This window comes from Monodon monoceros, unplaced genomic scaffold, assembly GCF_005190385.1.
Source record: "Monodon monoceros isolate NGI ecotype Baffin Bay Population unplaced genomic scaffold, NGI_Narwhal_1 Super_Scaffold_7, whole genome shotgun sequence".
Lineage (NCBI taxonomy): Eukaryota > Metazoa > Chordata > Mammalia > Artiodactyla > Monodontidae > Monodon > Monodon monoceros.
Window position 1 is genome coordinate 60748518 of NW_021703784.1, and position 27312 is coordinate 60775829.

General features: G+C 40.1%; 1 protein-coding gene across 1 annotated transcript in view; it reads right to left on the reverse strand.

Annotated features, from left to right (window-relative positions):
- RIC3 (RIC3 acetylcholine receptor chaperone) overlaps positions 1-23114 on the reverse strand; it is a 49558-nt gene extending 26444 nt beyond the window's left edge. The window contains 1 exon segment of the mRNA XM_029208726.1: positions 22986-23114. Within this exon segment, the coding sequence (XP_029064559.1) occupies positions 22986-23109 (124 nt within the window). The 5' untranslated portion in view covers positions 23110-23114.
- Positions 23115-27312: the final 4198 nt, after the last annotated feature.

Sequence of the window (27312 nt, forward strand, 5' to 3'; positions counted from 1 at the left end):
GGCCCAGCCGCTCCGCGGCATGTGGGATCTTCCCGGACCGGGGCACGAACCCGTGTGCCCTGCATCGGCAGGCGGACTCTCAACCACTGCGCCACCAGGGAAGCCCCCTACGTTTAGGTCTTTAATCCATTTTAAGTTTTTGTGTATGGTGTTATATATATACACGCACGTATGTGGAATCTAGAAAAATGGTACAGATGACCTATTTACGGGGCAGGAATAGAGATGCAGATATAGGGAACAGACGTGTGGACATGGTGGGGGTTGGGGAGGGAGGGTGGGATGAACTGGGAGACTGGGATTGACGTCTGTGCATTGCCATGTGTAAAACAGATAGCTAGTGGGAACCTGCGGTATAGCGCAGGGAGCTCAGCTCGGTGCTCTGTGGTGATCTAGATGGATGCGATGGGGGGTGGGGTGGGAGAGAGGTCCAAGAGGGAGGGGATATATGTATACATACAGCTGATCCACTTTGTTATACAGCAGAAAGTAACACAACATTGTAAAGCAACTATACCCCAATTAAAAAAAAAAAACTTGTACAAATGTTTAAAGCAGCATTATTCATAATGGCCAGATGTTCATCAGCTGACAAATAAAAATGTGCTGTGTCCATACAACGGAACAGTATTTGGCCATAAGAGAGGAAGGAAGTGCAGACACATGCTACAGTATGGGTGAACTTCGAAATCATAATCCTAAGTGAAGAAAAGCCAGTCATGCAAGACTACATATTATATGATTCCATTAATATGAAGTGTTCAGAATAGGCAAGTCCATAGAGACAGAGAGTAGCTTTGTGGTTGCTTGCTGGGGGGAGGGAGGGAGGGTGGAGAGGGGGCAGAGGAGAGCGACTGCTAATGGGTATGGGTTTTTTTTTCCTTGAGGGGTGACGATTCTGATGATGGTTGTACAACTTGGTGACTACATTAAAAGCCACTGACTGTGCACTTTAAACAGGTAAATTGCACGATATGTTATTTATCTCTCAATAAATTGGAAATTTTTTAGAAGAGTCATCTAGTGGTGGTCTTGACTCTGCTGAATACCATCAAACAGGAAACTCAGTATTTCTCCCCACAGGAAGCCCATGCCACGTCTGTACGGCTCTGATTGTTAGAACTGTCTCCTTTATATTGAGTTAAGGGGTGAGCAATGGGAGTAAGAAAGGAAGTGTGATATAGGGTTTCAAAAAGCAATACTAAATGAATGGTGATGTGGCAAGAAGTAGAGAAACATTAAAATTGATTTTAAAAGAGATTATTGATAAAGAGATTGCAGACTAGAATCAAAGAAGCACTGAAATAGTAGAGAATCCTATTTTCAAAGGTAGGAGGGGGAACTGAGAGCAATGGAAGAGACAGGCTAGATGGTAAAAATATGTTTTATATCCTAGGAGAAATCTGTGCATTTTATATTCAATGTAATAGTTCACATATTTACTACTGAACACTTAACAACATGCCAGGTACTGTGTCAGACACTGAGATTAAAATGATAAATAGAACAATTCCTGTATTTAAAGAGTTTATGAATAAGAAGTATAGTTACAACATGGTAACTGTACTGTAACCATCAAATCCAATGGCTTTTACTCAGCTCTCACTCTTAAGACTCCTCTACTACACAAGAAAGCGATTACCACAAGCCTTTCAATGAATATTGGATTAATCTGAACAAATTCTTGTCAAACTTTCCTGCCTTAATATCTGTGGCACATCACTCTCCTGATTTCTTCTTTCCCCACTGACTAGTCCTTCAACCTATTTCTTCCCATCTCTTTTACTGGTTCTTCTTTAATCCTCTCTCCCCAACGTTTTGTTTCAACCTTTGTTCTTTCCTTATTCTTCTTCCTTTGGTAAACTCATTCATTCTCAAGGCATACACTGTAATGTCCAAAATGTATAGCTCTAGTTCTGACCTTTCCTCTAAGCTCTTATCTCTAAATCCCATTAATATATATGTCCTTTTGTGTGTCTATCAACTCAAACCTAAAAGTGAAACTAATTTTCACCTTCCAAAACCTGCTCTCCTCCTGTATTTCTTCTTCGTAGAGTCACTCTCTCAGACCTTTAGGCTTCAGACCTATAACCTCCCGCCACCTGTGACCAAGGGTACACTTGAGATGGCAGGCTAGGGTCAGAATGCTGAATTTGGAACAGATTTTTCTCTTCACAAAGTTAACTGTTCTCAATAGGGAGCAACCTCACCTCTTGGATCTTGGTATCACCATGTTTCTTAGAACTGAACAGCCCAGAATGCCTAAAAAGTCAATGGCTAGCGAACACCTGGAGATGTCTAGCTGAAATGATTTTTTAAGAAAAAAATTTTAAAGAAAATACTCCAAGGGTACAAAAAACTACAGCTGATAATACGTGAGCACCTGTTTACCTACCTACCACACAGATATAACTGGAGCCCCTTATGTCTCTTCCTCCCACCCTCACTGAAATAGCCACAACTCCGAATTTGGTTATTATTAGAATATGTGCTTTTAGACTTTACTATGTAAGTATACATCCATGAACAATATACAATATTGACTGAGTATTTTAAAACTTTATATTATGAATGGATGGTGGTGATGGTTGTATACCAGTGTGAATGTACTTAATGCCTCTGAACTGTATATCTAATGGTTGAAATGAGAAATGTTATATTTTAACCACAATTTAAAAAAACCTTTATATTACAGTATCACACTGTACTGATGTTTCTGCAACTTCCTTTTTGCCTTTTCCTGGCAAAATGTATACAGTTAATACATGCAACTCTAGTTCATCCACTCAAACTGCTACATAACATCTCCTTGTATATCTATATCACAATTTTTCACTATTACAAATGTTCTACTTTATAGCTACATTACAAAAAGGATTTCTGGGGTTTTAATTGAAGTATAGTTGGTTTACAATGTCATGTTAGTTTCAGGTGTAGAGCACAGTGACTCAGTTTTTTTTTTTTTTTGGCTGCGTTGGGTCTTTGTTGCTGCGCACAGCAGCTACTCTGTTGTGGTGCGCAGCCTTCTCACTGCGGTGGTTTCTCTTGTTGCAGAGCATGGGCTCTAGGCACACGGGCTTCAGTAGTTGTGGCTCGTGAGCTCAGTAGTTGTGGCTTGTGGGCTCTAGAGCACAGGCTCAGTAGTTGTGGCACACAGGCTTAGTTGCTCTGCGGCATGTGGGATCTTCCTGGACCAGGGCTCAAACCCGTGTCCCCTGTACTGGTAGGCGGATTCTTAACCACTGCACCCAGGCGAAGTCCCGAGTGATTCAGTTTTATATGTATACATACATACATACACACACACATATACACACACACACACTTTTTCAGATTCTTTGCCCTTAGAGGTTATTACAAAATATTGAGTGTAGGTCTCTGTGCTACACAGTAGGTCCTTGTTGGTTAATCTGTTTTCCATATAGTAGCGTGTATATGTTAATCCCATACATATGGTAATATATACACAATGGAATATTACTCAGCCATAAAAAAGAATAAAATAATGCCATCTGCAGCAACATGGATGGACCTAGAGATGATCATACTAAGTGAAGTAAGTCAGACAGAGAAAGACAAATACCATATGATATCACTTATATGTAGAATTTTTAAAAAAAGATACAAATGAACTTATTTACAAAACAGAAACTCACAGACATAGAAAAATTTATGGTTACCAAAGGGGAAAGCGGGGAGGGGTGGGATAATTTAGGAGGTTGGGATTTGTGAGTTTGTTTTTTAATTGCTTTAAGACAAACAACTAAAGAGATCAGAACATTAAAGATATTAGAACATTAAAACTGCAGACCTTCCAAAATAGAAAACAGCTGTGTTCCCTATCTCTATATGTACTTAAGTATTCTATTAAATGGACTTGACTAAATCCCAATTGTTTATTGAAAGCTTTCCCCATATTTAGGTTTATTTAATTATTAAAATTTCACTTAGCAAATCATTTAAGCTTGACTAAAAACTTAATGGATTTTACAGAGTGCAGTTCTACTTTCCCTTGTTAATAACCATCCCTATTGCTAAAAACAAAAACAGAAACTCTAGCACTGTTAACGAAAGAGCTTTCTGAGAGCAACATTAAACCATTTGCAGCATTTCATTCTTAGGGCAAATAAATCAATAAAGAACTAGATTACCACAGAACAAGAAAGGTCTTAATGTAGCCAGTCCTTTAAGATACGAAAGCGTCTCCCTAAATACTGAGGAAGTTCTTGAGGTCATATTTAATTCAGTATTACTTAAAGTGGAGGCTCCAACAACAGCTGACTGTTTCTTCCTCACCAGTCTCCTCCAAGGGCCCATCTTATCGCATTCCCCTCCTACCTAACTCTACTTTGCTGACCACTGCTTTAATGTTTTCTGCTTGTCTAATCAGATTTTTTTCTTCATCTTTTACCAACCTCCCCACTCCCAATTCACCCTACATATTCTTATTATTTTTTTTTTTGCAGTACACGGGCCTCTCACTGTTGTGGCCTCTCCCGTTGCGGAGCACAGGACTCTCAACCGCTGCGCCACCAGGGAAGCCCTCTACATATTATTAAAAGAGATATTTGTGTGTCTAAGTTGCTTAGCACGGGGCCTAGTCCATATATTCAACACATGTTAACTATTACTGTTTGTTACCAGAGTAATCTTACTAAAGCATAATTCTAACTGGTCTTGCCATTCCTTTGATCAAAAGCTTTCAATGGTTCCCATAATGACAAGAGACTGCATCACGCAGGAGACAGCAGAGGGAAGTATCAATAAAGTAAGTACCACCTTTTCAGTCAGAGTTATTAAGATCCTCGCTGTGTGTCCAACTATTTAAGTGGAGGTTAAATTAACCTTACTAGAGCTCATTTTCATCATCTATAAAATGGCTATCATGAGACCTACTTCTCAGGGTTGTTACAAGGGTTACAGATTAAATAACATATACAAAGCTCCCAGCACACACAGTAGGTATTTAGCAAATTCTGATTTTTCCCTCCCTACAAAGTGAACTCCTAAACAACTGAATTCCATAATCTAGCCCAAAAGTACCTCTTCATGCTTCTTTCTCATTACATACTCCTGATTCAGCCAAACTAGACTTCTCACCGTGCTTTGAGCCTGCCTTGCGATTTCTTACCTCTCAGCCTTTGCTTACTCCAATGGTTTTGCTTTTCCCTCCAACTCCACATATCTAAATCCAGCCTATCCTAAGCCCAGGCCAAATACTGCCCTTGTCCCTGAAGCATTTTCTCTTATCATCCCCATTGCTTAGAATACACTGTCTGAACCTCTTTAATTGCACTTATCACACCAGGCCTTATTCAAGAGTTCTATTTATGTATCTTACATCCTCTATTTGAACGGATTGGAACAGAAACGGGTAACATCTTCCACTAAGTACCATTTCTACCCAATTTTAGCTAGTGCTGATTAAAACCTACAAATCATACCTGAGAATAAGAAAAGCAGCCTCTGATACCCAGGAGCTGGTCTGGTGTTGCTATGAGCTAGCCTGGCACTCACAGTTAGGTCTTGGCGTTCTCCTCTTACACATAAGCAATTTCAGACATGAACATCAGACAAGACCATTCTGTGACCACGATGGATCAAGACAAAAAAAATAAGAACATTGTGTAATCTGTCTGAGCACACACAAAACATGAACACTGCCCAGACCAAAAAATACCAAACAGCCCCTATTCCTGGATGATGAGTGACTGCTGCTTCTTTGCCAATTATAGCTATAGCTTTTCTTTAGACTGCTCTCTCTTGACACAAGCTCTACTAAGATACCCAGTCATAGAATGTGCCCCACTTTCTGACAGCACCCGATCCACAGCAAAGCCCGACATCCTTAAACCTTCCTCAAAATCACCTAACATGGGGCTTCCCTGGTGGCGCAGTGGTTGAGGGTCTGCCTGCCGATGCAGGGGACACGGGTTCGTGCCCTGGACCGGGAGGATCCCACGTGCCGCGGAGCGGCTGGGCCCGTGAGCCGTGGCCGCTGGGCCTGCGCGTCCGGAGTCTGTGCTCCGCAACGGGAGAGGCCACAGCAGTGAGAGGCCCGCGTACCGCAAAACAAAACAAAACAAAACAAAAAAAACACCTAACACAAGCCTAAATCCTATAGTAAGACTTTTCCAACACTTACTGATGCTGCGTGCTTCCTCACGGTGTGCATCCTCCTTTGCTGCAACAAGCAATAAACCCAATTTATTCAACTGTAGGTGCATTCCTGGTGCTCTGTGGCTGAAGGACAAACTATGAACTTCTTTAATAGAAGCCTAGTATTTTCTTTATGCTTACAGGGCATGCTCTGGGTCTTGCAATGCTATACACTTTGTTGAACTGATCTGAATGACTTACACTAGGCCTGTTGGCCTTGCTGTAATCTGAAGACCCAGCCCAGTCACTCTCAGAGCTAAAAATCGTTTTTTACTTCATTATCCTGAGTGTTTTCAATTTCACAGTTTTGAGAACAGAAAATGGCAGTCAGACTGATCTAGGTGCCCCACACCCTCCCACCTCTGAGTTTCTGAAATTGAAAATGTGTCTAATTTACATTCATTCACAGACTCTCAAATTGTCTCTGCTCCTCTTGGCACACTTTCAGAGTAGATGTCTGATGTTTCATTAAGAGAAAAGGTAAAGGACCAAAATAATCCATTTGTCTCAGGCACCTACATACCAACACATAAAGAGCTAATTTAAGATAACAAAGAATTACGTATATGTGTGTGTTACCTATGCACGTATAAATATGTATACACACATATACACATATGTGTATGTATTTTCACATCTTGGAGAGCTTCAGACTCAGTGAGCAGGACTCACTTGAGGAGAATATGGTGACAAAAAGAGTCTGAACTATTCCAGAGGAACAGGGTTACTGGGGAGGGGCTGGTAAGGAACCCTGTTTACAGGCATTCAAAGTGAGACGCTCAATGGAAAACACAGGTGGGCAGGGTCAGCAGGAGAGATGCCAAACGTAACATTACGGTAGGAGTCCCCCAGGCCCCAGCCAACGAAGATGGAAGGTAGGACTCTCTTGAAGCCAATTCTAGCATAGAAGCAGCACACTGTCACCTTGGAGGGCTTCAGCTACTCTGGAACCTGTTCAAAGTCCCAGTCAGCTAACCAGGAACAACTGACAAGTTCCTGACCTAGTATGCTGACATCTTCATGTTCCACAGGTACATAAGGTGAGTCAGGGAATGGTTACTCTGGCCAAAGAAGAAACCTGTTGGTGAAATCAAACGAGAACCATAGGAGAAAGAGATCATGCCATCTTAGAATTTGTGGCAAAAAGGTAGGGGGTGTGTGGCACAGGCTCTAGGAAGGCAGAATTAAGAAGTCCTGAGAACACAGACACGTGGTTCCATTTCATGAGGCTCTAAGAAGAAAGCTCTTAAAATGCATTTTTGCTTGGGCATTTAAAAAATTCTTAAGCAGGTGGGGAAGGCAGAGGAAAACAGTAGATGTACTGGTAGCTATTCTAAAAGGACAGACAAAAAATGAACAGAAGAGCACATCAGCAATCAGCATGAAAGAGCAGCAAGACTTGGAAGAACCACATGAGGAGGCCAAGGTCCAAAACAAATTAAGGTTTACAAAAAGGCTAGCAAGGGCTTCCCTGGTGGCGCAGTGGCTGAGAGTCCGCCTGCCAATGCAGGGGACACGGGTCTGTGCCCCGGTCCGGGAGGATCCCACATGCCGCGGAGCAGCTGGGCCCGTGAGCCATGGCCGCTGGGCCTGTGCGTCCGGAGCCTGTGCTCCACAACGGGAGGGGCCATGGCAGTGAGAGGCCTGCGTACCGCAAAAAAAAAAAAAAAAAAAAAAAGGCGAGCAAAAGCAAAAAGGGTATTTTTATAGTGAAAAGGCAATTTGCTTGATGATAAAATATAATGCTGAGAAAGCAGAATTTCTCAACCTCTATTTTGCTTCCATATTCTCTATCAAAGGGTATCAATTTGGGGTTAAATGGGAGAGAATTAACAATCCTAGAGGGAAAAAAAGTCCCAGATGGGTGAGGAGGATAAGATCAAGTCTGTTCACTAACTTCTACCAGGAAAACTGGTAAAACTTGCACATAAGGTCACTGAACTAAAGAAAATTTTAAGAAATTATATTGATAAAAAGAGAAATCTTGAACGAATGGAGACAGATAATTATTGTTCCAGTTTGCAAAAAGCAAAAGGTGGATAGTGGACTTTTCAACTATAGAGAAGTGAATGCTTCTTGGACTCAATTCTAAAAAGGATTCTTCCTTTTTTTTTTTTTTTTTGATGGAGTGGACATGGAAGGGAAGAAACGTTTTTTCTGGTTATATAAGAAAAAAAACGCATACCTATAGAAAATTGAGAAAGTAGAGAAAAGTATAAATAACAACCACCCATGTTTCCATGACCCAGAAATAACCACTGTTAAGATGATGACCTACTTCTTCCTAGTGAATACATACAGTGAATACATCTTTACTTTTCATTTATAGTATACAATTTTCCCATATTATTTGGAACTCTTCATGAGGAGAAGAAAGAGAAAAGGAGATCCAAAATGTATTAAAAGAGATTATGGCTGAAAAATTCCCAAACCTAAAAAAGGAAACAGATATCCAGATACAGAAAGCACAGAGGGTCCCAAACAGGTAAACCCAAACAGACCTACACCAAGACATATTATAATAAAAATAGCAAAAGTTAAAGAGAGGATTCTAAAGGCAGCAAGAGAAAAACAAAGAGTTAATTACATAGGCTCCCCCATAAGGCCATCAGCTGATTTCTCTACAGAAATGCTGCAGGCCAGAAGGGAGTGGCAAGATATAGTCAAAGTCCTGAAAGGGAAAAATTTGCAACCTAAGGTACTCTACCAAGCAAGATTATCATTTAGAATAGAAGGAGAGACAAAGAATTTTTCAGACAAGCCAAAACTAAAAGAATACAGCAATACTAAAACTATCCCCTAAAAGGAAATATTGAAAGATCTTCTCTAAATAGAAGAATATATAGAAAAGAGAAAATCACTATTGGAAAGCAAATCACCTAAATAAACCAGTACACAGATTTTAAAAAAATTTCTGTGAAAGTGATGATAACCACAATGAACAGCAAAACGATGAACACGAAGATGTAAAAGAGGACACCAAAATCATAAAATGTGACGGAGGAGAGTAAGAAAATGTAGATTTTAAAAATTTCCTTGAGTGTGTTTGCGCCTATATGACTACTAGTCTAAGGCAAGTAGATATGCAATGGGGTTAACATACTTGAAAAACAGGGTTATCACAAATCAAAAACATAAAATAGACTCACAAAAACCAAAAAGAAGAGAACATAAGTATAATACAAAAGAAAATCATCAAACCACAAAAGGAAAAACAACAAGAAAAAGGGACAAAGAAGAAATATAAAATCAACAGGAAAATAATGTTTAAAATGGCAATAAATACATATCTGTCAATAATTACCTTAAACATCAATGGACTAAAATGCTCCAATAAAAAGACAGAGTGGCAGATTAGATTAAAAAACAAAAGCCTACAAGATGCTGCCTACAAGAGACCCACTTTAGGGCAAAGGACACACATAGACTGAAAGTGAGGGGACGGAAAAAGATATTTCACGTAAATGGAAATGACAAGAAAGCGGGGGTCACAATACTCATATCAGACAAAATAGACTTAAAACAAAGGCCATAAAGAAAGATAAAGGACACTATATAATGATAAAAGGATCAATACAAGAAGAGGATTTTACGCTCATCAACATATATGCACCTAATACAGGAGCATCCAAATACATAAAACAAATACTAACAGACATAAAGGGAGAAAATGACAGGAATACAATAATAGTATGAGACTTTAACACCCCACTGACATCAATGGACAGATCTTCTCTGGACAGATCTTCTAGACAGAAAATCAGTAAGGCAACAGAGATCCTAGATGATACAATAGAACAGTTCACATTTTCAGGAAATTACATCCAAAGAACCAGAATACACATTCTTTTCAAGTGCACATGGAACATTCTTTATGACTGACCACATACTAGGACACAAAACAAGCCTCAACAAATTTAAGAGTATAGAAATTATCAAAAGCATCTTTTCTGACCACAATGGCATGAAACTAGAAATCAACCACAGAAAAAAGAAATGAGAAAAAAGCAATTACATGGAGACTAAACAACACGCTACTAAAAAACCAAACAAACAATGGGTCAATGATGAAATCAAACAGGAAATTTAAAAATACCTTGAGACAAATGACAATGAAAACACAACCATACAAAATTTATGCGATGCAGCAAAAGCAGTTCTTAGAGGGAAGTTCATAGTGATACAGGCCTTCCTCGAAAAGCAATAAAAACTTCAAATAAACAACCTAACCTACCACTTAAGAGAATCAGAAAAAGAACAAACAAAACCTAGAGTCAGCAGAAGGAAGAAAACAATAAAGATCAGAGAGGAAATAAATAAAATAGAGACTAAAAAACAATAGAGGGCTTCCCTGGTGGCAAGGTGGTTAAGAATCTGCCGGCCAATGCAGGGGACACCAGGGTTTGAGCCCTGGTCTGGGAAGATCCCACATGCAGCAGAACAACTAAGCCTGTGTGCCACAACTACTGAGCCTGTGCTCTAGAGCCCGTAAGCCACAACTAGTGAGCTCACGAGCCACAACTACTGAAGTCCATGTGCCTAGAGCCCGTGATCCACAACAAGAGAAGCCACCACAATGAGAAGCCCGTGCACTGCAACCAAGAGTAGCCCCCACTCGCTGCAACTGGAGAAAGCCCACGTGCAGCACGAAGACCCAACGCAGCCGAAAATAAACTAAATTAAGAAAAAAACAATAGAAAGAAAAATCAATAAAATCAAGAGCTGGTTCTTTGAAAGGGTAAACAAGATTGACAAACCTCTGGCCAGGCTCACCAAGAACAAAATAAACAAAGTAAGAATTGAAAAAGGAGACATAACAACCGATACCTGCAGAAACACAGGAAACCATAAGGGAATACTATGAACAATTATATGCCAACAAATTTGATAACCTAGAAGAAATGGACAAGTTTCTAGAAACATATAGCCCACCAAAACTGAATCAAGAAGAAACAGCTAATTTGAACAGACCAATCACTAGAAGTGAAATAGAATTTGTAATCTTAAAACTCCCTACAAACAAAATTATAGGACCAGATGGCTTCACAGGAGAATTCTACCAAACATACAAAGAGGAACTTATACTGATCCTTCTCAAACCCATTGGGAACATTCCCAAAGACATTCTATGAAGCCACCATCACCCTGATATCCAAACCTGACAAAGACATCACCAAAAAAGAAAATTACAGGCCAATATCTTTGATAAATATAGATGCAAAAATTCTCAACAAAATATTAGCAAACCAAATTCAACAACACATAAAAAAAATCATATGCCACAACCAAGTGGGATACATCCCAAGTTCACAAGGATTGTTCAACACACGCAAATCAATCAATGTGATACACCACATAAACAAGAAAAGACAAAAACCACATGGTCATCTCAGTAGATGCAAAAGAAGCATTTCACAAAATTTAACATCCATTCATGATAAAAACTCTTACCAAAGTGGGTATAGGAGAACATATCTCAACATAATAAAAGCTATTTATGACAAACCCACAGCCAATGTAATACTCAATGGTGAAAAGCTGAAAGCCTTCCCACTAAATGCTGGAACAAGACAAGGATGCCCACTCTTACCACTTCTATTCAACATGATATTGGAAGTTCTACCCACAGCAATCAGACAAGAAAAAGAAATAAAAGGTATCCAAATGAAGGGAAGAGGTAAAATTGTCATTATATGCAGATGACATGATACTATATACACAGAAAACCCTAAGGACTCCACACAAAAACTACTAGAAATGATAAATGAATTCATCAAGGTAGCAGGATATAAGATTAACATACAGAAATTGGTTGCATTTCTTTACACTAACAATGAAATATCAGAAAGGGAATGTAAAAAAACAATACCTTTCAAAATCACACACCCCAAAATAAAATACTTAAGAATAAACCGAACCAATGAGGTGAGAGTTGTATGCTAAAAATTATAAAACATTAATAAAAGAAATTGAAGAAGACTCAAAGAAATAGAAAGATATCCCATGCTCTTGGATTGGAAGAATTAATATTGTTAAAATGAGCACACTACCCAAAGCAATCTACAGATTTAATGCTATCCCTATCAAATTATCCATGACATTTTTCACAGAACTAGAATAATCTTAAAATTTATTTATTTATAAATAATCCTAAATTCTGGGCCCATAAAGGACCCAGAATTGCCAAAGCAATCTCAAAGAAAAAGAACAAAGAAGGAGGCATACGCCTCCCAGACTTCAGACAATACTACAAAGCTAAATTAATCAAAACAGCATGATACTGGCACAAAAACAGACATATGGATCAATGGAACAGAACAGAGAGCCCAGAAATAAACCCATACACGTATGGTCAATTAATCTTCGATAAAGGAGGCAAGAATATACAACAGGGAAAAGACAGTCTCTTCAGCAAGTGGTGTTGGGAAAGTTGGACAGCTTTCACCATACACAAAAATAAACTCAAAATGGCTAAAGACTTAAACATAAGACATGACACCATAAAGCTCCTAAAAGAGATCACAGGCAAAACATTCTCTGACATAAATAGTACCACTGTTTTCTTAGGCCAGTCTCCTAAGGCAATATAAATAAAAACAAAAATAAACAAATGGGACCTAATCAAATTTACAAGCTTTTGCACATCAAAGGAAACCATAAACAAAACAAAAAGACAACCTACAGAATGGGAGAAAATATCTGCAAATGATGCTACTGACAAGGGCTTAATTTCCAAAATATACAAACAGCTCATACAACTTAAACAAAAAACCCAAGTGAAAAATGGGCAAAGACCTAGACATTTCTCCAAAGAAGACATACAAATGGCCAACAGGCACATGAAAAGATGCTTAACATCGCTAATTATTAGAGAAATGCAAATCAAAAGTACAATGAGGTACCACCTCACACTGGTCAGAATGGCCGTCATTAAAAAGTATACAAATAACAAATGCTGGAGAGGATGTGGAGAAAAGGGAACCCTCCTACACTGTTGGTGGGAATGTAAGTTGGTGTAGCCACTATGGAAAACAGTATGGAGGTTCCTCAGAAAACTAAAAATACAATTACCATATGATCCAGAAATCCCACTCCTGGGCACATATCCAGACAAAACTATAATCCAAAAAAGATACATGCACCCCTATGTTCATAGCAGCACTATTCACAGTAGCCAAGACATGGAAACAACCTAAATGTCCATCAACAGATGAATGGATAAAGAAGATGTGGTACATATATAGAATGGAATATTACCCAGCCATAAAATAGAATGAAATAGTGCCATTTGTAGCAACATGGATGGACCTAGAGATTGTCATACTGAGTGAAGTCAGAAAGAAAGACAAATACCGTATGATATCACTTATATGTGGAATCTAAAAAATAGGACACAAATGAACTTATCTACAAAACAGAAATAGACTCAGATATAGAGAACAGACTTGTGGTTGTTGGGGGGGGCGTGTTGCAGGAGTGATGGAGTGGGAGTGTGGGGTTAGCAGATGCAAACTAGTATATACAGAATGGATAAACAACAAGGTCCTACTGTATAGCACAGGGAACTATATTCAATCTCCTGTGATACACCATAATGGAAAAGAATATGAAAAAGAATGTATATGTATGTATAACTGAATCACTCTGCTATAGAGCAGAAACTAACACAGCATTGTAAATCAACTACAATTAAAAAAAAGAAAGTCCCTCAAAAAAACAGGTATGGTACACAGTATCAGATTTCAAGTTCAGGTATAATTAATACTGTATTTGTATTGTCTACCCTGTTTATAAATCCACAGTGATCCCAGACAAACTGGTATTTTTTCCCCTTTGATTTCAAAGAAAAAGAAAACTGACCACCAAAACAGACAAAAAACAAAAAAAACTCCAACCCCTCATGAATATAATTTACTAGATTCATAATAGTCTATCATATGGATGCATGATAATTTATGTAACCATAAATAACAGTAATAATAATAGTAATAATAAAGTAATGGCTTATAAATGCTAACAGAGGAAACCATGATCCCTGGGAGCCAGCATTCATTAATTCACCCAATTCACTAATTCCTTTATTCATGAATACTGATTTTCTACAATGTGCAGGCCTGGTCTAAAGTTGGAGATACAGCAGTGAACAAAACAAACAAAAATCCTTACCCTCATGGAACCTCCTTTCTAAATGGGAAAAGAGATAATACACAAGATAATGATAAATACTAAAGAGAAAAAATGAAGCAGGCAAAGAGGATAGGATGTGTTGGGGGGAAATAAAGATTTTAGCTGGAGTATCCAGAGAAGGCTCAGGAGACGAAGACCTAAAGAAGATAAAGGAAAGGCACATGGCTATCCAAGGAAGAGCATTTTAGGCAGGGGAAACAACAAATGCAAAGGCCCTGAGGTGGGAGCACACCTGGCATGTTCCAGCAACAGTGAGAAAGCCAGCATGGTCAAAGCAAAATGAGAAAGAAAGGAAAAGGAGAAGGAAATGGGGAAGAGGATTAAGTAGGTCATGTACAGACTTTGTCTTTTCATGAGTCAGGAAGCCACTGGAGGGTTTTATGGAGGGAGAAACTTATGCTTTAAAAGGATCAGTACGGATGCTATGTTGAGAACAGACTGAAGGGAGAAGGGAGGAAGAAGGTGGACCACAGTCTAAAACAGACAGAATAAGATGGAGTAAAGCAATCAAATGACCAACTGGTTTAATGACTCTACACAAAAGGTTTCAGTGAATAGACTGGGGTGACCTGAAGAGCAGTTTCAAATGACTGATAGATTTAAAAAAATAATTTGAATGATCAAGAAGACATGCTAATCAAAAGCAAGGGTGAAATTGTGAAAAGAAATTATGAGGCAGTCAGAGACATCTGAATGCCGACTGGATATTTAATGACATTAAGGAATTATTGATTTTTTAGGTGTGATAATGATATTGTGGCTATTTTAAGAAGAATTCTTATTTTTTAGAGATGTATACAAAATTATTTACAGATGAAATGACGCAATGTCCGGGATTTGCTTCAAAATAATTGAGTGTATGGGGGGAAAAGTAAGTGGGGATATACATGATCCAAGATGATGAAGCAGGGTGATGGGGATTCATCTTACTACTCTCTCTACTTTTGCTTATGTTTGAAAATGTCTAACAAAAAAGTTTTAAAAAAAAATCAAGAATGGCATATAGCTGAGAGAGATGGTAAAACAAATACACTGAATGGAACGATAAATATTCTGAAAAAATGTCAAGAGGCTGGTATTCTAGACCAATAGATAAAATGCAACAGGAAAGGCTAGAAACTGCTACATTTGGTTCCAAAACATCAAGTGAATGTACAAAATGGACAAAACCTAGATGAGTAGCTCCTATTTAAAAAAAAAAAAGTTTAAGATTCTAATATACAGTAAGGTCAGCAAGTAAAATGCCAAAAATCTAAAGCAATCCCCAAGATGCATTAATAGAAGTAAAGAATTTTTAAAAGGGGGGTGGGGGGGTTGTTCTTCCATGAGCTAACTGGCTTACACTTGCTATTGTTTGCCATCTAAGAGGGCTATGTTTAGATACTTGCAACTATGTCATATGAGGAATGGATGAGGCAGCTAGGGATGTCAACTTAGGAAAAAAGATGGAAGAAGGGGACGTGATACTAGTCTGCAAATTCCTGAACTCATCATCTTTCCCCTTTAATCTACTTTGCTTCATTACTATTTTGGTAAAGGGTGTTACCATCTATGTATTCACCTAAGCCAATAAACTGAGAATAATTCAAGATGCCTCCCTCTCTCTCACGCTCCACGTCTATTTAAAAATGTCTCTTAACATTGTTTTCTTCCTTCCTATCCAACTTGATGCCTCCCCTGCTCCATTTACTCCTTCTTCTTCCTGTACCCCTATTTCCCTTTGGGAATCACTCTCAACTCCACAGTGGTCAATCAGCATATTCTTTCTACCCACAGCACTGCAAATAGCTTAACTCAAGCTATTAAGATGGGAGGATGTGTTAGCTGGAACTACTGGGAAAGAATAGGTGTGGGAGGAGAGGGAGGGGGAGGGGATAAGAATAAGATGGGAGTGAAGGAAGAGTTCAAAAGAACAGAAACATTCTTTCTCTGGACAATTAAGTGTGAGGAGGTGATATCTGGAACTGTTGCAACTATTTTTGCTACCCTGAGAAGTCAACAGACAGAGTCAACTTGAGAAGGAACCCAGAAGTGAAAAGGACACAGAAAATCAGATTGTGAATCTCTAGATCAAACCACACAGGAGGCCAATTCTAACACAGGGTCTTTTCATTTGGACTAATCAATACATTCTCTTTTTGACTTAAGACAGTTCAGCTGAATTTCCTGTGACTTATCATGAGAATCCTAACTGAAGAGCCCAAAGACACTCGCTTAATGATGCTCATGTCTCAACTGGACTACTGCAACAATATTCTCCCTGAAAAAATCCTCACGATACAGACTTTATACTGTTGCCAAGGTGTCCTTTCAGACTGTATGTTTCTCTTCTACTCATAAACTTACAATGGCCTCCTCTACCTTTAGAATACTATCCAAACTCCTTAAGTATGGCAGAAAAAAAAAATCTTTACAATTTGGCCCCAAGTCTCATCTCTTACAACTCTAAAGCTATTTCAAGGCTCTGGGTGTTGTTTTTGCTCTGTGTTCCCTCTTCCTGGAATGTTCTTCTTAATCTGGCTAATAAAAACACTTTAGAATTACCTCCTCAATTTAGCCAAGGAATGCAAGGTTGGTTTAACACCCCAAAATCAATTATGTAATGCATCATATCCACAGAACGTAGGACAAAAACCCCATTATCGCTTCACTAGACACAGAAAAAGCATTTGACAAAATTCAACACCCCTTCATAACAAAAATACTCAACAAACTAGGAATAGAAGGGAACTCCCTCAAAGGGCATCTTTAAAAAAATCCACAGCTAGCATTACCCTTAATGGTATGAAAGCTTTCTTAAGATTAGGAACAATCAAGGATGTTCCCTCTTCACTGCTTCTATTCCACATTGTACTAGAGGTTCTAGCCCAGGCAGTCAGGCAAAAAAAGAAAGAAAGAAAGAAAGAAAAGGCATGTAGATTGGAAAGAAAGAAGTAAAACAATCTCTGTTCGCAGAGAACAAGATCATGTATTGGAGCTAATAAACAATTCAGCAAGTTTGCAGAATACAATATTAATACACAAAAACTGTGTTTCTAAAAAATAGTGAACAATTTGAAAATAAAATTAATAAAATAATTCAATTTACAATAACATCAAAAAGAATAAAATACTCAGGAATATATTTAACAAAATAAGACTTGTATACTGAAAACTACAAAGTTCTTTGAAATCAATTAAAGACCTAAATAAATAAAAAGAAATCCTGTGTTCCTAGATGGAAAGACCTAATATTGTTAAGATGGCAATACTCTCCAAATCACTCTACAGATTCCACACAATCAAAAATCCCAGCTGGCTTCTGCAGAAACTGATAAGCTGATCCTAAAATGTGTATGGAAATGCTGGGCCACAAGACTCAGAAATTAATCTTGAAAAAAGAACACAGTTGGAAGACTTAATGCTTCATGACCTCAAAACTACAAAGCTACAGTAATCAAGACAGTGTGGTACTGGCATAAGGATGGGTATATATGATATTTGTATCAATGGAACAGAATTGAGAGTCCAGAAATAAACTCTCACACTTACAGTCAATTGAATTTCAGCAAGGGTGTCAAAACAATTCAATGTAAACAGAAGAGTGTTTTCAAAAATAATGCTGGGATAAATGTACATCCACATGAAGTTGGACTTCTACATCACACCATATATAAAAATTAACTCAAAATGGATCAAAGACTTAAATATAAGAGTAAATACTATAAAACTTGAAACATGAGCATAAATCTTCATGACCTTGGATCTGGCAATTATGTTTTTAGATATGACACCAAGAGCAGAAGAGAAGAAAGTAAGTCAGACTTCATCAAAATTAAAACTTTTCTTAAAAGGACACCATCGAGAAAGTGAAGACAACTAAGTGGAAGAAAACATTTGCAAATCATATATCTGATAATGAACTTGTACCTAAAATACATAAAGAACTCTTACAACAATAAGAAACCCAATTTAAAGATGTGCAAAAGTCTGAATACACATTTCTCCAAAGAAGATACACAAATAGCCTATAAAAGATGTCAATGTTGTTAGTCATCATGGAAATACAAAAAAAAAAAAATCACAGTAAGATACCACTTCACACCCATTAGGATGGCTATAATCAAAAAGGCAAGCAATAACAAATGTCGGTGAGGATATGGAGAAAGTGGAACCCTCACACTAATGGTGGGAATGTAAAATGATGCAGCCACTTTGAAAAACAATCTAGCAGTTCCTCAAAACTGCTCATAGAGTAATCATATGAGCCAGAGATTCCACTCTTAGTTCCAGCCACACTAAAATGCTTACATTACCCAAGAGAAACCAAAGCATGTATCCATACAGAAATCTGTACACAGATGTTAGCAGCAGTGTTATTCTTAATAATCAAAACCCAAAATGCCCTTCAACTGATGAATGAATAAAATGTGGATGGAATATTCCACACAATGGAACATTATTCAGCCATAAAAAGTAATGAAGTACTCGGGCTTCCCTGGTGGCGCAGTGGTTGAGAGTCCGCCTGCTGATGCAGGGGACATGGGTTCGTGCCCCGGTCCGGGAAGATCCCACATGCCACAGAGCGGCTGGGCCCGTGAGCCATGGCCGCTGAGCCTGCACGTCCGGAGCCTGTGCTCCACAACGGGAGAGGCCACAACAGTGAGAGGCCCGCGTACCGCAAAAAAAAAAAAAAAAAAAAAGGAATGAAGTACCGATAAATGCTACAACATGGATGAACCCTGAAAACATGCTATGTGAAAGAAACCAGTCACAAAAGATCACATATTGTATGATTCCATTTATATGAAATGCCCATAACAGGCAAATCTATAAAGACAGACAGTAGATTAATGGTTGCCTAGGGCTGAAGGGGTTGGGGAGTGTCGAAGGGTGATGGCTAAATAGTATGGGTTTTGGGGGGGTGAAAATGATGAAATGTTCTAAAAATTGATTGTGCTAATGGTTGCACAACTCTGTGACCATGCTAAAAACCATTCAGCTACACACTTTAAATGGATGAATTGCACAGTATGTGATTTATATCTCAAGAAAGCTATTACCAAAAAAAAAAAAAAAGGCTCTCCTTCTCCATGACACCTTTCTTGAGCCACCAATAAAACTGACCATTCTGGGCTTCCCTGATGGCGCAGTGGTTGAGAGTCCGCCTGCTGATGCAGGGGACACGGGTTCGTGCCCTGGTCTGGGAAGATCCCACATGCCGCGGAGCGGCTGGGCCCGTGAGCCGTGGCCGCTGAGCCTGCACGTCCAGAGCCTGTGGTCCGCAACGGGAGAGGCCACAACAGGGAGAGGCCCACGTACCGCCAAAAAAAAAAAAAACAAAAAAAAAACAAAAAAACTGACCATTCTAACATGTGTCTCCCCACTTCCCTGCAAGGATTTGAGTACCTGTAATTGACACTTTTTTGCACTTATTTAATGTCTGTTTCCCTCTACTAAACTGTGGATTCCTCAAGGCAGGGATTTGGCTCATTTTTTCATGGAATTAACAATATTTATACGTTGTGTGTAAACTATGTAAAAGTATACATCATAAATATTTGCTAAAAGACTATCCTAACAGTTGTTACATGGAAAAGGGACTGTGCTTGTTTCACATATATGCCAATGGGCAGAAATGGAAACTATTGATATAATGGCACGAATTTTAGGAATTTTCAAATAATCAGGGCTGTCCCTTTATTCAAAACAGGGGTTTCCGGGTTCTGTGGATTCTCTGAGTTGATTCTCAAATTCTGAATGTATGTATAAAAAGCATGTGCATTCTTCCTGGGAAAAAAATCCATAACTTTCATCAGATTCTCAAAGGGGTATATAACCCAATAATGGTTAGGATTCACTGTTTTTAAAATGTCAGTGTACCAGGGCAGGGATTTTAGTTAGCAAATTTCAGTTACTGCAATACATCATTCAAGGTAGGTTTTTGCCTAGATTATACTACTTTGGTAATAATTGCAAAAAGAGAACTCACAATATTAGTATCTTCATAATCTTATTCATTTAAAAGTATTTATTGACTGTCCATTATATGCCAACTGCTGAAGAAATAATAGTAAACAAGACAAAGTGCCTGCCCTCAGGAGCTTACATTCTAGAAGGTAGAGACAAAAAAAAAGTAAGTAAATAAGAAAATGTCGTATCATATAGTAATGCCTTCAACAGAGAAAATAAAACATGATGAAATAGGGAATGAGAGGAGTGTAAAGAGTTATTTTAGGAGCAGGAGGCTTTTTAGGACATGAGCCAGTTTGTCTCTTTGCATGGCCTCGCAATAAACCTTTCTCTGCTCCAAACACCGACGCTTTGTCGGGCACATGAACTTGCATTAATATTTGTGCCTGTTCAAACAACAGACGGTGCAACTTTTCAGTGACTCCTTCATCTCCTATGTTCACCCAGCGGTTCTTTCTAAGAATCATCTCTTAATCTCTCCCTTCTCCCTCCTCTCTTCCTGCACTGTCCTTACCCTCAAGGGTCTCTCAGTCACCAACATTTACAGTCTAGGGCCTTGTATATGATAGGATGGAGTTAAGTGCAGCACATGTATGGGACACCTGGGGTCAGGAGATACCTGGCCAGGAACGACTTCCCAGAGGAGGTATATTTTGTCTTCGGACCTGAAATGTTGTGTAAGTCATGTGGGGTGTGGTGAAGATGGAACTTGGGGTTTTCTAGCACAGGAATAACAAAGAGGCATAAAATAGATGAATTCATAAATAGAATGTGAACTTGGTTAATTGCATGTTATTGGGTCCAGCTTCTAACCTTTTATTTCCCTCGCTTTGGCATTAATCTCTAGAAAACGTAATTATTTTTAAAGCCCCTCATTATCCTCCCCACTTCTAGGCACTTTTCGTATTCAAGTTTTCTTCTGCATCTGCCAAACTAAATCTTCTCTAAGCTTGGCTTCTTAGTTTCTTTGAACTACTGAAAAACCTGGAAAGACTTGATACTGAGCAGGACACTGTGGGGCTCCTGGGCACAAAATTCTGTGTCCCTCATTACTCCATTACAGAAAATCGGCTTCATTCAGCCTCCATGACCTTCCCAGAGTTCCAACTAGCAGGTTCAAACAGTTGCTAATTAGGGAAGGGAGGGGATGCGGAGACAAGGCAGCAACAGTGAAAAGAAACAGTAGTGTCAGAAGTTCCTTAATGGTCCAGTGGATAGGACTCAGTGCTTTCACTGCAGTGGCCTGGGGTTCAATCCCAGGTTCCCCTGGTCTGGGAACTAAGATCCCGCAAGCCACGCAGTGTGGCCAAAAAAAAAAAAAAAGTTATTTTAGCTAGGGTCATCAGGGAAAGTCTCTCTGAGATCACATTTGAGCTGAAACGTGAGCAATGAGAAGGAAGCTGAGGTAAGAACACTTCAAGAATGAAGAGAACAGAAAGTGCAGATTCTAAGATGAGAACATTGGTTATTACCACCTGCGTTAAGAGAAAAAGCCATGTCTAAACGCCTCTCTATACAACATTCAGAAGAGTGTCTCCCACTCACAATGAATAGAACTTATTCAAGATAATTCAGCATAATGAAAATTCACTGTGATAAGAGACTATTCTAGACAATCTTTACTGCTTAAGGTCATCACAAATTTACTCTTCTTCAATGCAGACAATATCATTAGACAAAGTGAGTAAAACCTTTGGGGTTTTGTAATAAAACAGAAAGAAGAAAAAAAAAACACCATGTACTTTTTTTTTTTTAAGAAGTCTCTCCCAGGTAGATAGTTTTACAAACAAAGATTACCAAGCAAACTCTATAAACAATTATGAGTTCGATCTGCTCTCCATCCCTAGAGCTTGGTGCTTTGCATTTGTAGTATTTATTATCTGTGAGGTACAAGAGGGTGGAGTTACAGCCAGCGTATACAAATTAGAGAGAAATAAGTTTCAGTTCAAAAGCAGCTGTCCAACAATCAACAGGTTGAATATTAGTGTAAGTGTGGAGACTGTAAAACCATGACTCAAGTTAGCGTAACTTCATGACCTACAAAGAACTGTTCCAGTTCTTTCTCCCAGCCTTGGCATCCCTGTCGTGTTACACTCACCCATAAAGCCCCAGAATGCAAACCAAAGAGTGGATTTTTAACTACCACATACATCATGCCAATAACAAAAGATTAACAAATACCTGTTCAGGTAAGGGGAACGCAGAGCTTTGTTCATCTCAGCAATTTAAATTCTTATTATTAAAATCTTCAAGTTATATTTACAAAGGCACAAAAAAAGCCTGAAGCAGTGAGCACCCAACACCAAACTGAAAGTACACAATGAATTAAGGTTAACAGTACCAATTCCAACTATTTCATTCAAATGCACGACAGAAAGCATACGGAAGCCCTCAAGAGGGGAATCCAAGAGGGAGCCCTCCTGACTCAGAGCACCTGAGCAGACGGTGACTAGTTGCGTTAGGCCAGTGAGGGGAAGGGGCTGCCAGCAACCGGGGAGTGTGCCCAGGCTTGTCTGCGTGCGCTCCCGGTCCCGCCTGCGGTGGAAGGTCAGGAGGGACCCGCTCGGGCAGCTGCCCGCTGGTGTCAAAAGAACCCAGGGGCTTGGCACCTCCCACACGCCGCCGGGTCCGCCTTCTCTAGCGGGGACGGAGATTCCCGAAGCCGCCCTCCCTGTAGCATCGCTTACCTTCGGTGAGCGGCGGTGGCTCCTGCCGCTTTCCGCGGGACAAAAAGGCCTTGGGCAGAAGCAACGACACAGCCAGGACGAGCCCCGAGGCCAGGGCCACCCTCTGCACGGTGGAGTACGCCATGGCCACCCGCCCTCGCCGCAGGTGAGCTCCAACCGGAACCGGAACCAGAAGTGAAACCGCAAAGCCCGCGGCCTCCTTCGACCCCACCGAGAGCTGCGCAGACGGCGCCGCGCGAGGGACAAGTCACCAGGCGCCTCCGGCTCCGCGGCGGAGGGCTGACCTGCTCCCCCCGCACGGTCACCTGGTGCAATGAGTGGTACCCGCGCCCTCTCATTTGTACCGACTAGACATGCCTTCCACGCCCACCTGGGCGTTCTACCGTCGAAACAACCGATGGTCGTCCCTCCTCTCCATCCCGCTCACCACACTGCTCACTCCCCGCCCCAGACCGCCCATTAATTTCCTCGTTAAGGCCCCACCCAGGCCCCCGCACCTCCGTTGTCCATCTGCATACCAAGGTGATGATACTACAACGCAGCTGTAATGCGTTTTAAGCTTTCCATAGCTTCAGATCTTTCAAAAACTCCTCTTTATCCTCATAGAAAGGTCAAACTGCTTTCTATGACCTCAAGGCCCTGCGTGGTCCGGTCTTACCAACGCTCCGTGCAAACTAGATCATTTGTTATTTCCCCATCATATTTCTTGCCTTCAGGGAATCTCTGCTTATCGTGTTACCTCTGCCTGGAAAATTACTAACGCATCTCCACCTGTTAAAAACTTCTCTGAAGAACAGCTGAAAAGTACTACCCTCATGAAACTTTTTTAGTCAGCCCTCTCCTTCCTCTGTATCCCCACAGTTCTTCGTTACTGTCTTTATGGCTTTATTTAACAAACATTCTTTTGGTTCTTACTATGTATCAGACCCTGAAATGGCACTACAGAATCTGATGAATAAGATGGCTTCCGTATGGGGTAGATAGATACAGAAACAAGAAAATGCAGGAAAAATTATGGACTCTGGAGCAGTCAGCTCAACTGGAAGGAGGAGGAATGAGGAGAAAACTCCTGAGAGTAGGTGAAATCTGAGTATTTGAAGAATGAGTAAGTTACTAGGCAGACAGGTGGGAGGAGTTAGAAGGGTATACCAGGGAAAGGATGCAAAGAAAGCAAAGGCGTAAACTCGAAGCTTCCTTACGTGTTCTTAAAACTATTAGTAATTCGTTTTAGCTGGGCCATGGGATTGGTGACAGGACATAAAGTGATAAGGCAATATAAGCAGGAACTAGGTTATGAGAAACTTGGATATAATTTCCAGTTAAACATGGCAGACGGAGCACACCCACTTATCTTTGCTTTCCCCAGACACCTCACAATAATGAAAATAAAAAGAGTGTATCAACTAAAAGACTAGAGAGAATGGGAGAAAACATGACAGCAGACAACAAATGTCAAAATTTTATAAGATGCAACGTTATCCAATAGAAATATAAGGCCAGTCACATGTGAATTTAAAATTTTCTAGTAGCCTCATTTAAAGTGAAAATAAACAGGTGAAGTTAATAATATACTTATTTAACCCCAAATACCCCAAATATTATCACTTCCACATGTGTAGCACTAGTCAGTCACATTTCAATGGCTTAATAACCATGTGCCTAGTGGCTACCATATTGGACCGTGCAGGTTTACAGCATAAAAAGTGAAGTGCCTACAGAAAGAGAGACTCTAAGAAGCAAACAAATTTGGCCTTCAGAACCTATAAAGTATTAGGAATTGGAAGCACTGAGTTCCTTGAAAGGCAGAAATGTGGAGTGGGACTGAATAAAGAAGGATTGGTTGAAAGTCTGTCAAGAAGCAGTTGATATCCTCCAAATCTGGCTCCTCAATTCTTGCAGCCAGGTGGTTGCCCCTACTGGCATCACTCAGGCATCATCATCATTGATATCATCAACAGCACTGAAAGTTATTGAGCACGTCCTATGTTCCAGGTGTTTTCCATATCATAACAATTGATCCTCCAACTTTATGAAGAAATACTACGATGTACCCACTTTACAGATGAGAAAACTAAGGAACAGAAAGCCTAAGTAACTTGACAACAACTACAAAATATACATTGGAGGTTACTGTTTGAATCCAGGCATGCTTACTCCAAGACTTGCTCTGTTAACCACCAGTTTTACTTTCTGGAACCAGAGATGCTCTGGACTCACAGACAGCAGGTGCAGCTTAGGAAAGTGAAGACTGATGGGATAGTCTAAGAGGTGCAGAGGAATCGCAGATCACCCCCCAAATTCTCACTCGGGTGACTGAATAGACATTGATTCCATATAACAAGATTTTGAGAACAGAAGAATCAGATCTGTGAGAAAGATGAGTTCAGATTTTGACGAGTTGAGTTTGATGTTCCATGAAATGTCCATGCAGAGCTGTCCAGTTGGGTATACGGGTCCGAAGCTCAGAAGAGACGTTTGGGCTGGAAACAAATATGGAAGTGATCAGCCCATCAATAGTAAATGAAGTCTGGGAGAAGATAACATTAGCAAGAATGCTCATGTAACTGATAAGAGGCCACAGTGGAAACTTAGGGTACACCCTTATGTTGAAATTCCCAAGTATGAGGACAGAAATGCAGTGGAAAAGAAGATACTGATCCAGGTGCTAAAATCTTGAATGAATGAGGAGTTACTGGAAGGATGAAAGGTGACAGGAACAGAGGGTGTAATAAGCAATCAGATGACACGCTCTTCTAAGAGTTGTAGTTTGTTTTTATAGTTGTAGCAGTGGCAGCAGCAGTCACTCGGAGGCATACTTCTAAGTGCTTTACATACATAAATCCTTTGATGATTATACAAAACTTCCTGAATAAATACCAGCTCTTACTAGTAACTATTTGGTCTAATTCTATTTTTTATGGTTCTACACTCAGAACAAACCTCTTTTCCTTTCACTTGCAGTCTCACTGTCATGGAACTTGAAAATTACTCCCTAGCAGCTTCTCCTGCGTTGCTGGCATTCTTATCCCTGTGATAACCGCCTTCCCAATTCTCCTGATTTAGCTCCTTTCTGCTTTCTTAACACCCAATTTCAGCACAGAAGCAAACTGCTCATGGGCCACAAGATCCAGGGAAGAGAACCTACCTTCCTCTGATGTGCAGTAAGCGGTCGAGAGGGGTTCTCTCAGCCTTAGGCCCAAAGAGAGGGGACCTCTGTTTGCCTCCTTCTCCTTGGAATCTATTTCCATTCTGCCTTGTGATGACCAGCGGGGCTCCCTGATATGAGGCCCTCGAGGCACTGCAGCTAGAGCAACTTAACTGCAGCTGCTTCCAACTGAGACTGCCTAGGGGCCCCGAACTGTCCCTCCATGAGAGACATTGGAAAGTCACTCAGTGTAAAGTTGTCATATTCATAGTCATTGATCATAGTCTAACCTTTAGCCCTCTGTCAAACAGGCTGTTTACTTACTTCTATGACTTGTATTAGTGATTTTCAAACTTGTCGTTTTTCTGATGACAGATCTTGAATCCAGAAAGCACGGTAAGCAGAAGGCTTGGGACGTCAAGGGGAGGAGATAGAGTCAGAGTAAAATACGTACTGAGCAGTATCCAGTTGTTTCTGTTTCTCTGGGGAACTCTAACACAGTCACTTTAGCTATTTCCGAAAATGTATTTCCTCCTGTTATTGAGGCTTCTCCATCCCAGAGGACATTCCAAGGATGTACCTTGGCCTCTGAAAACAATTTTAAAGAGCCTATAAGGAACCATAGCAGCTCCACTGTAGAGTCACGGACCCTTATTAAAGGCAGGAATCAGGGTGGTGAGACCCAAATATCCAGAAAACTGAGCAAGGCCTGTAACTTCAAAGCCCAGAATGAAAAAGCTAAAGGAGGCAAGCAGGAGATGGGACAGGATACACCCAAGAGGGTGTGTTGGACCAGGGCCTTGAGAGATGGATGGGATTTCTATCAGGGATAAGGGGGATGTGATAAACACCTGCCGGTTGTGGTTGTCCACAATCTTTTAAATAGCCTTTCTTTGTCAGATGTTAGACACATTGAGAACCTCACTTTCTCAATGTAGAATCCAACAAACTATATTTCCCCTGGCCACTGGGGTGCAGATACATAACTCTGTTTCCCCAGTCAGATGTACCCATGCCTGATTTCGCTTTGGAAGTTATCTATGAGAGGAAACATCGATGCCTGGGCTGCCTTTTTTGACGGCCATAGGTGGTAGCAGAAGCGGAAGCTCCCGCGGTTGGTGGCGGCCACAAGTAGCTTCCTAAAGGCAGAGCAGAGGCCACGCAGGTCTGGGGTCAGTGGTG